The sequence below is a fragment of the Panulirus ornatus genome, chromosome 32, assembly GCF_036320965.1.
Source record: "Panulirus ornatus isolate Po-2019 chromosome 32, ASM3632096v1, whole genome shotgun sequence".
NCBI classification, from domain to species: Eukaryota; Metazoa; Arthropoda; class Malacostraca; order Decapoda; family Palinuridae; genus Panulirus; species Panulirus ornatus.
The window spans coordinates 27,738,620-27,751,921 of NC_092255.1; the positions used below are offsets into that span (position 1 = coordinate 27,738,620).

The 13,302-nt window shown below is 38.0% G+C and overlaps 1 protein-coding gene across 2 annotated transcripts in view; it reads left to right on the forward strand.

Annotated features, from left to right (window-relative positions):
• Positions 1-12,738, forward strand: part of LOC139759254 (uncharacterized) — a 56,831-nt gene extending 44,093 nt beyond the window's left edge. For both annotated transcript variants that reach the window (XM_071681384.1, XM_071681385.1), the window contains 3 exons: positions 91-276; positions 2,785-2,997; positions 4,800-12,738. In XM_071681384.1, coding sequence (XP_071537485.1) covers positions 91-276; positions 2,785-2,997; positions 4,800-4,961 — 561 coding nt within the window. In that variant the 3' untranslated portion in view covers positions 4,962-12,738. The remainder of the gene's footprint in view (positions 1-90; positions 277-2,784; positions 2,998-4,799) is intronic.
• Positions 12,739-13,302: the final 564 nt, after the last annotated feature.

A 13,302-nucleotide genomic window follows, 5' to 3' on the forward strand; every position in this document is an offset into this window, starting at 1 on the left:
GATAAATTTGAGCATAGTAGCATGCCTTACTTCAATACTTGTTAGTGAGTTGGGAAGAGGAGCATTACAAGAAGCCCATATTGCTTGCAGGTAGCACAAGCCATGTCCTATCTCCATTCCCGTGGGATCATCCATGGCCGCCTCAACTCCCGAAATGTGTTTCTAGAGGCTAAAATCAAGTTGAGCCTCTTAGACCACAGCATGGCAGAGGCTTGCCCAACTGGAGAACACACAGGGTGCCTTGCTCAGGGACTCCTGACCTACCTGCCACCTGAGGTTTGTGCTCTGGTCATTCTTCTGTATGCATTGTTGCTAGTTTCAAGTCACAGTGTCAGATTTAGAAATAGATTAGCAGTATCACAGGCTTTTGACTTGTCATACACATATAATTTTTTCTCTTATCCAAAGGCTAGAAGCATCACATTATTTAGTAAGTTGTCTCCATTTTATCACTGCACTATTGCCCTAAGTAGGAGTTAATAGAAACATCCCCAGTGAAAGGGAACCATTTCCTCACTCTTTAACTTTCTCAAATACACTTCTTATTACCACACCTTTCTCTCTTACCTTTTTATTACATACATGATCAAACCACCTAATGCCACATGTTGTCCTCACACATTTTATATCCAACACTTCCACCCACTGCATAACCTCATATATAGCCTATGCCTTGCATCTACACAACATTGTTGGGACTACTGTACTTTCAGACACACCCATCTTCTCTCTCCCAGATAACGACTTCTCTTTCCACTCTTTTCTCAATGCTCCTAGAACTTCACCTCTTCACTCATCCTATGAGTCACTTTCACTTCCATGGTTCCATTCACTGCCATGTCCTCTTTCAGGTATGTAAAGCTCTTCATCAGCCCCAAAATTTCCCCTTTCAAACTCACACACCAGCTAACCTGTCCCTCTGCCCTGCTAAGCTTAATAACCTTGCTCTTATTCACATTTACTCTCTACTTCCTCATCAACCAAACTTAGACAACTTCTGTAGTTTTTTTACTTAAGTCTGCTCCCAGTCCTATTTTTGGATGTGCATGGATGGGGTGGAGGGAGGTAATGAAAGGGTCATGGAGAAAGGGGCAAGTATAGTTTGTAGGAGGTGAGGGGGCCTGGGAAAAGTCTGTTATTGTTTGCTGATAACAGAGCACTGGTGGCAGATTCAAGTGAGCTACTACTGAAGTTGGTGTTTGAGCTTGAGAGAGTTTGTGAGGAGAGGAAAATAAGCACAAATGATAATAAAATAATTTTCAACTACATCCCTAATGTGCCTTTTTACCCAGTAATTGTTGCAATCTAGATTTTCTCTTCTGTACTTTCTCCTCATAATAGCAATATTGTTGCTTTCATCTCTTCTATCCTTTTCTCTTCTTAACAAGGCAAATTCATGTACCCCATGTCTTTCTTCCTTTTATCATATTTTTCTTATCGATGTATAGTATCTAAGGTATATCTCACTATTTATCTATATCTCTTATTACCATTCCCTTTGGGAACTCCCTTAAAGGGATGGCCATGGCAAAAGAGCCCCCAAAACTCGAGATAAATGGTTCTGCTTCATAGCCTTTGGTGCCTCACCCTTACCAGGCCACTGACAGAGGGCACCTCTAGCACAGTATTTTCAGAGGCTCCTACCGAATATTCCTACCACCACTTCTTGCTTAAGTGTCTACCTAATGTTCCATCATACTGTTATCGCTTAAACAAGCACCAGTATATCGACATAAGACTATTTTCATTACGACTTTCATTGCTGTTCCCATTACCTATCTGAAATGCTTTTATGAATAACACTTCTTAACTCAGTTCTCTCAACTACATTTATTCCAGTTGCATATATATTGTACCCGTTGCTTTCTGCATCATCCAAGGCTAGTGATAAGGTATTGATCCTTGAATAGGATTTCTTTAACAATTCTTTTAATGTTTCACAAGACACTGCTTACTGAGGGAATGTTTGGCTAAAAGCCATGGTTACAATAATTCAATTTCATCAGTGTTACAAAATCAAAGTAAAGACAAAACAGGAGCTATTAATTGTATGAAACAGTTGTAAATGTTATGCAAACAGCAAAAATCCAATTAAAACCTTGAGGTTCCATAATGAGTATCTTCTGTTTATCTTAGAAAGCATTCTAGATTTCTTGTACTTTCACTTCTTACAGCAATACTATTATTTTCATTTTTTCTATCATCTCTTATCAAAAAGGCAAATTCTGTGTACCCCTTTGTCTTTCTCTTTTTTGTATCATATCTTTCTTATCCATGTCTAGTGTCTGATGTATATTCTAAATATAGCCACTAATCAGTTTAGTATTTGTAGATCTTAACATCTCCTATCATCACATCATAAAGATTGACTCCAAACAGATAACCATATTGAAGACAAAAAAAAAAGCAGCCTTAAATTTTCTTCATGTAGTTCACAATCTGCTTTCAGTATGACTTAGGCATATATATGGCATCTTCTACAGAAAGTAGAAATAAATTCTGTTCTTATTCTATGACTGTAGAAATCTCATAATCTCAAACAAACAACAGATATTTGTCCTCTTGAAGAAAATGCAGATGAAGTTGCTGATGCTTTCAAATGACACTTTCAAAAGAGTAATAAAAAATATTATTGAGATTTCCAGTAATGTAGTCTCCAAGAAAATAGAGAAAGTTGTTGTTTCTAGATGATGCAGTTTCCATGAGAACACTGAGGGAGTTGTTGATGTTTCTAGATGATACAGTTTCCATGAAAGCACTGAGAGAGTTGTTGGATGTTTCCAGATGATGCGTACCATTCAGATAGTGCCACCTCATGTGACAGTAACAGCATCACCTACCCAGCAGTCAGATGTTTACATGTATGGCACACTCTTATATGAGCTGTTTGCTGAAGCCCCTCCCTTTGCCATGCAACACCCCCATGCTGTTATCCTGCAGGTGGGCAGACGCATACAGCCAGCCACTGGAGACCTCCAGTGTACACAAAACCTCAAGGTAAGTGCTGAACAGGATAATTGTGCCCTTTTTCACCAGGGGAGAGAGAGAGAGAGAGAGAGAGAGAGAGAGAGAGAGAGAGAGAGAGAGAGAGATCAAGTAATTGTGTGTGCATTTGAGTTTGCAACATTTTGACATAAAGGTTGAAGACATACTATTAGCTGTAAATGGAATAAAAGTAAATGGTAGGCAATGAAAGAGGCAAAAACATGAGATGGTTAAGCCCAGTGTAACACTGATATACAAAAGAGATAATAAGTTGCCTGGAAATTATTATGCATTTACCTTAATGTCTGTTGTTGGTAAACCTATGACAACCATCATTCGGGACAAGATTTTTAATTATTTACAGGACCTCCTCTTAATAAATGATCTCAGCGTCGATTTTGATGAAACCTTTATTTCTTTTATGATGTAAGCAACATGTACAGTGAAATTAAAGAAGTTGATGTTATCTATTGGGATTTTCAAAAAGCTCTCAACAGTGTTCCACATCAAGCAAAAGTTACTAGCTAAAGTTGTCATGTTGTAGATGGGAGTGTTACTTTGGTGGTTAGGAAATTGGTTAACAGGCTATAAACAAAAATTTATGTAACCCTACCATACACTTTCTCCAGATCCATATTTACCAGATACAAGTCCATAGGTAGTAGCTGGTAAGCAGCCAACAACTAGGGAGGTATATTACCAGTACTACCCACCTGGGTATCGGGAAGGTTAGTGAAGGCTGGATAGTGAGCCAGCACTTTAGTGGTTATCAAGTTGCACACCTCTCACCCAGTTAGCTGTCTTTTCTTTCTGCCACTCCCACATATGGAGTACTGGCATTCTGTTCACAAACATAGTCTCTTTGTCATATATAACATTTGAAAACAACCACACAGTTCATTCTTCTTAACTCTAGATATTCCTTCAGTGAGCACAGTGCACTAGCCCTGCCTTTAGATAAGATGGTAGGAGCAGTAGATAGAAGTATTAGGTAGGAACATTTAGGCTGGAGCTTTAGGTAGAAACAAGGTTAGAAGTAGTAGGTTGGAACATTTGGCAGGAGCTTAAGGTAGAATTAGTCTGTAGGATCATTAGGTAGGAGCCTATGCAAACACTGCACTAAAGTTGTCCTCTGCTAATGGCCTGTTAAGGGTAGGGTCACAAAAGGCTAAGAAGCATCACTGGTGTTCAATAGTTATGGAGACTATTATTGTGGCCACCCCCTTGTGGGAGTTCCAGGTAAGAACATGCATCAGAGGTATAGTTAGATAGACGTCCTGTTATTCTCAAGTATTTTTGTACATAGTCTTCATAGCAAAGATTCCTTCTGTTATTCTCAAGTATTTTTGTACATAGTCCTAATAGCAAGATTTTCATCATTAGCTTTCTTTCCCTTGTTGTTAAAACATTATTATTATGCCATTTATTACTCTGCTGGAGAGCATTATTTCACCAATGTTCAATTTAATATTTTAATTTATAATTATACCCAAATCTTTGTTTTTGAATGACCCAATGTCCCAACTTATTTATATTTTTAATGTACAGTATAGTAAACTAATGGAATGAGAATGGTTTAGCATTTTCATGCTATTCTAAATGATGAAGGTTATGAATTATTGTGAGAGTCAAGCCAGTAATGTCAGTGGAGAGAAAATCTGAATACTTGTTGTATGTAAGATATTCAGTAGATCGACCTTTTAGCAGCTTCCTGTAGCCTCATCATATTTGGTATTAGCAACCTAGAACTTTGTCTCATTTATGATTAGAAATGTTTATATTAATTCTGATGATAGGTTGTGTGTCTTCCACAGACACTAATTGATGAGTGTTGGGATTCTGAGACAGCCCAGCGGCCAGTCTTCCCTGATATCCTCAAGACCCTGCAGCAGACACTGTCCCTCCATCGTGCCCACTCCACATCAGAGCCTGAGAGACTCAACCGAATGGGCATTTCTAACCGAATATCTTGCTGACAGGACCTTGGACGGCCTACTTTACCAGGCCGCTCGCTTACTGAAGAAACTATAAAGGATAATCTCCAGGGAGAACCATTTCTCAGGTTACTGTAGAAATCTGGACTACTTATTGCCACTGACTTTAACAGTACGCCAAAGGGCAATCCCTTATGTCAAGATGCTGGGAAAAAGAGGCCAGATATACTTACAAGGGCTAGTCATTCCATTAATCTCATGGCTTAAGAGGTCATATGAAGGTAGTTAAACCATGCTTCATGGACAGTGGTTCTGTGATGATATCGCCAAGAACTGTCAGTTCATCATAAGCAAAGTTTTGAGAACTTTACACACCATTATACAAGTTCTCAGTAACTGTTGCCAATCTCTTAAAAAACCAAAGACATTATCTCATACATTTGCCAAATGATGCTCATTGTAAAAATCTTAGACTGATGGAGCTGATATGTCATACTTGATAAGGCCACCAGAATGAGGTAAAAAATTTGTACTTGAGCCAGATCATTCATAATCTTTTTCCAACATTACATGCAGACTCTGCCTCCAGTCCCATAGTGACAACCTTTAAGTGACTTATTATGATAGTCATGCGGGTTATGTCTAATTTTGTGTGTAGGCCAATGTTTGTGTACCTCACTCGCTCAATGTCCTTCATAAGGCCATCTAGTCTTAATAGGTCTCACATTTACCAAAGGGTATTTACAGGTACTGTGTTTTCTCTATTGCTTCCTTTTGGGGGTCCTTAGCATATCCCTCTTGCTCCGTCTTCCACCAGCTCAAGGGTAACAGGAAGGGTTGTGTTCATTACAATGTCAGGTCACTGTGAACCTTTACCTCCATGTTAGGTTCAAGGTGACTTGACCACGCCCATACCCATGAACACTCCTGAACCTACCGGCCATTAGCGAAATAAGAAAGTAGGAAACAGTTATGGACGTCACTCTTTGTCTGTTTCTAATAGTTGATGCAGCATTCATGTTGATGGTAACTTCTCTCAGTTCTCTTGAGCTGAAACACAGAACACTCATAATATTTGTTTGAAATGCATTGTGGATACAAGGTCTGACAGTAGAGATCAACATTATGCAGATAGTTTTTACAACTTCCAGTGGAAAGCAATGAAGCATTCTTTTTGCAATTTTTTTATATTATTTTTCCTGTGGTCATCTGTTGTGGGATGGATATTTGGCAAAGAATGTGAATTGATTGTTAACATGCAATCTGTGCCACCTCCTCACCCTGTTTTTGTTTTTCTTATTCTGCAATCTGTGCCACTTCTTCATTTTGTTTTCATGTTTCTTAATCTCATGCAAAACCTGCACATTATGTAATGACATACAAATGCACACCTTTCATGATCATCTTTACATTAAGTAACATTTTCTCAATACTGCTAAGCTGTAATCTATCATTCCTATGAATGCTAGTATCATGGTAAAAGCTATTAAGTTGTCTGTCAGTTTTTTAAGATGACTTCCACCATGCTAGGAAACACGCAGTTTGTAAAGTGACATTACTGTTTCTCAGCAGTATTATAGAAATGCCATTATTTATTTTTTCCATTTACCATGTTACTGTGATCAACATTAATAATCCTGAGATTGAGTCTCACAAAGACAAAGAGTGGCATCTGTCATACGTGATGTGAAAGATATGCTAACTGGTCCATGGGGTAATGCCTCATCCCTCTTAAAATGGGTCAGACCTTAGCTTTAGGAGTGGGGTTAGGTCACCAGTACTTGAAATGAGGCCAAACCCGAGTCTGGAGTAAGGGAAACCCTAGTCTCCAAGCTGAATCAGTCCCCATCTCCCAGAGCAGAATTAGATCTAGATCTTTGCTATGGGGTCAGACCTCTGGCAATGGTATTGGGACAGACCCCAGCCTTTTCAGTAGGATGATCTCCGAGCTTTTGGAGTAGCATAAGAATCTAGCCTTCAGACAAGGTCTAGACTTCTAAATTCAGAGTTAGGTAAGATTGCAACCCTTAGAGTGAGGTTAGACCTCTGCCTTCAGAATGAGGTTGACCCAACCCTTCAGTGGTTATAATCCATCAAACCCAAGTCTCTGGAGTGGGCAAGTGTCTGGTCACAAAGAGCACCATCAGTTGTTTTCTCCCACCTCCAAAGCACTTTTCAGTCTGGATCACTGGGTTCCTTACAATGAAACTAAAGTTTTATTTGTAGTAATATTGCTCAATGGTACAGTATTACTCGTATATATTAGTACTGGGAATATCAGTGTGATCTTTGCAAATGCAGCTCACATTCAGAGTCAAAACATGTCCCATGCTTGCTGACTTTTGAATCTGCTTTCAAAGTATTTTTGTACAAGTAGTTTACATGCTACTGCATTTGAGAGATCAAAGATTCTTCAGTTTTACTACACATTTGTTTACCTTAAAATGCTATTGACAAGTAATTGATAAAAAGAATTATTTTCTTAAGAGTTCTAAAATTCAAATACACTTTATATATTCCATGGGTGTGAGTGAATGCTTACTTGCCATATTAAGTGTATGTGATCCCCTTGATATAGGGACTATGTTTAGCATTTATTTCAAGATATCAAAAAGCATGAAATGACCATCAGAAACTGTTAATGATCCAGACTGTATCAGTGTTAACTATGTAAGAGTTCATTATTGTAAGTGAATGGCAATATCATGATTGTAACAATATTAGCACATTCAGCTGCTTTCAAGATACCTGTTATTCAAGAACCAAAGATTACATTATTGAGTTTCCCAAATGATTATGAAGGTACAGAACTTTAATGTTCATGAATGATATTCTTTCATTTTCATAAATGACATTGCTCTGTTTTATATCCATAAGTAGTATTACCTAATTTTTTTAATGAATGTTATCAACCAGTTTGATATCATGTACAATATTAATTCTACACTAGTTTTGTTCCCTATGCTGTTTTCTTAAGAGTGATATTACTTTATTTTGTTCTTTTAGATGATATTTATTTACTCATTTCAGTAACTGATGTGACCTGTCTTTATTCTTACGGGTGCAGGTAGTTGTAGATTTATTCATCAAGGTCACCAGGCTGTTTGTGAAAATTTTCAATATTGTCAGTGAAGTACAGTGCTTCATATGTTATAGTTTTATTCACTGACTTCTTATCATGGAGAAAGAGGGATCACATATCATCACTTTAAATGATGGTTCACCATATTGTGACATATAGTGCTTATTTAGAAAATGTCGTTTGAAATGCATTAAATGGTATTGCTATTTAGATCATGATGATGGTAACTTAAACATGTATGTTGCAGAATGGAACGATCATATTTTTATGGGAAAAAATGGGCCCAGATTCAGTCAGTAGCATTTGAGAACTCAATACGCTTAACATGCAGTTTCACTTTAGTCTCTTTGTACACTTATTTTATGTTCTTTGGATTAGAAACTGAGCTATGACTACAAGAGTCATACTGATATCCTGCAACCAAATGTATTTTTTACCAAAGATACAAACTTTATCATCCTTAATATAAGTTTTACAAACTTTTCGCTGTTGTGAATAGCAGTGAATTTTTTTTATTATAGAATTAAAATCTCTCAATATAGAGTTTATAATGGTGTCAACCAGTTGGGTGAAACATAACTCTTTGTATATGAAACTTTCAGACCGTAGTGATCATATGGGTTTACAAACCTCAAAGTCAATGTTATTTTGCTTCAAATGTAAGCTGTGACATTGAGACTATCACATTTCAGACAAAACATCCATGCTTTATATATATGTTGCCAATCTGCATGAATATTTCAAGAAAATTACCATGCTATAGTTGAAATCATCTTCAATCCCAAAGTAACAAATTAAGTGATTATCTTTTTGTGCATCTTTGAGCACATTATTTGTCATGAGCTTTCAAAGTTTGTGCACAAGATGATACCTTTTTATTATAACAAATTTTCCTATGTAAATAACTGAACAATTCGCACGTTCAAAAAGTTAGAAGAAATATTTCTGCAAAATGGCATTAAGTCATTAGAAGGAAAGTGTTTTCCCAAATTACCATCATTCACTCTCTTTTCATTTTAATGCCCTTGAGATGTAGGGTTATATATTTTCATACCACAGGATATCAGTAGAGATCCAATGTGTATCGTTATGCTAGGTGAATGTTTTATCAGCCTCTTCCTGCCCTGACAGTTTGTCTGGACATTCTTGTGAAGCCAGCATGTACCTCGTTTTTAGAAATAACAGCTGATTGAATAATATTCGTAAGGAAAGAACTAGCTGGTGTTTAGCTAAACCAGTCCACATCTAGTGCTTGCTGCTCCTGTAATTTGTGTTGTTTCCAACATTGGTTGACCCATTATAGAGTCTAGCCTTCGTAACCAAAGTTTAGAGGGACAGTAAGATGTCTCCCACAAATCCTTTTAGCCTTAGTGTATTTTTTTTTTTTTAGCCATTATCAAGGAAAAAAGGATTATATGAATATTTTGTACCTTCAGACAAAGCATACTAGTAGGATTAACTTAAAATTAATATATACTGTAGAGGGTCTGCGGATATATTGTTCTCTGATTTTGTGAAAGTGTGTGAAGGGAGAAAATCATAGAGTGGGTAAGGGACAGATAGTCTAGGGTGCATTATTGGAATGTGTGGAGAGGTCATTATCTGGGAGGGTAAAAATGAGCATGGTTGAAAGTCTAGTAGTCCCAACAGTATTGTATGGTGAGAGTCATGGGCTTTAAATAAGAATGTACAGAAGAGGGTGAATTTTGTTTTATTTATTTATTATACTTATTCGCTGTCTCCCGCGTTTGCAAGGTAGCGCAAGGAAACGGGAAAGAATGGCCCAACCCACTCACATACACATAAACGCCCTCACACGCACATATACATACCTATACATTTCAACGTATACACACATACATATACACAGACATATTCTATATATACATGTACACACTCATACTTGCTGCCTTCATCCATTCCCATCACCACCCCTCCACACATGAAATTGCACCCCCTCCCCCATGCACACGCAAAGTAGCACTAGGAAAAGACAACAAAGGCCAGATTCATGCACATTCATTGATGTGCTGTCAGTGGATTGAACCAGGGCATGTGTAGCGTATGGGGTAAACCATGGAAAGTTTTGTGGGGCCTGGATGTGGAAAGGGAGCTGTGGTTTCGGTGCATTATACATGACAGCTAGAGATTGAGTGTGAACGAATGTGGCCTTTGTTGTCTTTTCCTAGCGCTACCTTGCATGCGTGTGGGGGGAGTGGGTGTCATTTCATGTGTGGCGGGGTTGCGATGGGAATGAATGAAAGCAGCAAGCATGAATTATGTACATGTGTATATATGTATATGTCTGTGTATGTATATATATGTATACGTTGAAATGTATAGGTATGTATATGTGTGTGAGCGTGTATGTATATGCATATGTATGTGGGTGGGTTGGCCCATTCTTTCGTCTGTTTCCTTGCGCTACCTTGCTAACGCGGGAGACAGTGACAAAGTGTAATAAAAAAATAAATATATATGAAAGGAAAGTGAATAGATTAAAGTAATGGTTGGTCTGTGACTGGATTGTATGATGTCACCATGGTTGTTCAATTTGTTTATGGATGGGGTGGTAAGGGAGGTAAATAGAAGAGTCTTGGAGAGGGGGAGTAATTATGTAGAATGTGGGGGATGAGAGGACCTAGGAAGTAAGTCAGTTGTTTGCTGATGATACAGCACTGGTGGCAGATGTGAGCGAGAAACTGCAGAAGTTGGTGACTGAGTTTGGAAGAATGGGTGAAAGGAGAAAGTTGAAAGTTAACATAAGTAAAAGCAAGGTTATTAGGTTTAGCAGGGTTTGGATGTAAGTTTGAATGGAGGAAACTTTGAGGAAGTGAAGTGTTTTAGATACCTAGAAGGAGACACAGTAGAGAATGGAACCATGGAAGTGGAAATGAGTCATATGGTGAGGGAGAGGGCAAAGGTTCTGGGGGCACTTAAGAATATGCCAAGAGATAGAACATTATCTGGGAGGGAAAAAATGGGTATGTTTGAAGGAATAGTAGTCCCAACAATAGTATATGGGTGCAAAGCATGGACTATAGATAAGGTTGTGCGGAGGAGGGTGGATGTGTTGGAAGTGAAATGTTTGGAGACAGTATGTGGTGTGAGGTGGTTTAATCAAGTAAGTAATGAAAGGGTTGTATGGTAATATAAAGAGTGTGGTTGAGAGAGGAGAAGAGGGTGTCTTGTTTATGGAGAGAATGAGTGAGGAAAGGTTGACGAAGAGGATACATGTGTCAGAAGTGGGGGGAACAAACAGAATGAGGAGACCAACTGGAGAAGGAAGGATGTAGTGAAAGAGATTTTGAGTTATCTGGGCCTGAACATGCAGGAGGATGAAAGGCATGCGTGGGATGAAGTAAATTGGAACAATGTGTATTCTGGGATCGACGTGCTGTCAGTTGACTGAATCAGGGCATGTGAAGCATCTGGTTTAAACGATGGAAAGGCCTGTGAGACCTGGTTGTGGACAGGGAGCTGTGGATTTGGTGCATTATACATGACAGCTAGGGAGTGGATGTGAGTGGATGTGGCCTTTCTTCATCTGATCTTGGGTCTGCCTTGCTAATGCAGGAAATGGCAGTCAAGGGTGAGAAAGAAAGAAAAAAATATGTATATTATCCTTGGGGTTAGGGGAAAAAAAATTCTTACAACATATTATCTGTGTGTAGTAGCAGGCAACTAAAAGGGTGGAAGCTTGGGGGGCTGGGAATCCTCCCCTCCTGTTTTATTTTTCCAAAAGAAGAAAGAGGGGGGGGTTGAGGATTTTTCCCTCTGAGGCTCAGTCATCTGTTCTTGATGCTACCTTTGTAATGCAGGAAACGGCGAATATGTATGAAAAAATATATATATGTGTGTGTAAGTGTGTAAATATGTAAATATATACTGTATCTTACAAAACTGTGTGCTGAAAAAGTGAGGTTAAGAGACTGGGCTTCACAAGTAACAAACTTTTCCTATATGCACTTATAAGTATTAACATACACCCACACACATACCTTTATTCACAAGTAAATGGACATACATTTTTGATCAAACAAATAAACAGATTGTAGGTGTCTGAAACAAATTTATATCATTGTTATAAAGTAGTTTATACATTTTATAATATCAAAAAGTAAAGTTGACATGATTTGTAAGATTTTGTTGACTTTAGTCCAGAGGTATGTGCAGCTTTGTAATTATGTTATATTATTACTGATCATTTTCATTCACGTTTTGTGAAACTCAGCTGCATTCATTATGAACATTATTTTATTCAACAGGATTTGAAAGATGTATGCTAGATCATCCTGTCTAGTCAAGGGAGTAGACCTAAATATGGTAAGGGAAGATGCTCACATAGGATCAAATTAATCGGTCAGTTTCATTTTGGAGCACCTAATGCTAACCTGGAAAGCAAACTATTGTCACAAATGGCATCTACCCTAGGGTAGCTCAGTTCATGGGCAAAGTTTATCCAGCCATCAGAATATTTACTAATTAGACAGTTGGACACTTTTTTAATGAATAGGAGTGGAAAGTTAGGTTACACTAAACTGTAAGGCTATAATGAAGATGAATGAGTACCTTCAATGTGAGCCTTGAAGATTGCATAAACTGTGCAAACAAATGTTACTTTAGTGATGCCTTTATAATTACAACCTAAGTCACATTGAACTCCTTTGCATCATTTTTATAGTGACTCATTACAATATGCAGTGGCTGGAACAGCTATATAAAGAATTAAGAATTCGTGTATTGTATTATTTTTTGATGCCTAATTGCTTCACGCAACGTAGTGAGGTACCATTGGGAACAAATCAACAGTGGCCTCATCTGCACACATCCACTCTCTAGGTGTCATGTATAAATTCTGAAACCAGAGCCTACCACCCATAGTCACTCCACGTACTGTTCCATAGTTTACCTTAACAGCTTTGTATGCCCTCATTCAGCTTGTTTTTAGCACGTTATCGCACCTATTTCACACTGATGAAGTTCATTCTGCCCTGTGTGTGTTTCTTCCCCTCCTGAATGTTCATGGCCCACCACCATAAAGCCTCCTTCACTCTATCCTTCCAGTGATTTATGTTGAGGTATTAATCACTAGATAATCTATGAAACAGGTAAACACACTGATTGTTACTTAAAATATAACACCAAAAGATGCTTAAAATCAGGCAAGCTGGTTGCTATAGGCAGATCAAAAACAACATTTAGTGGTCCTGAATAATAGCCCTGCTAAATTTACCTTGAAAGAGAAAAAAGTTTGTTCACAATAGAAACTTCCTCTTTGAATTAATCCTTCCTTAGAAT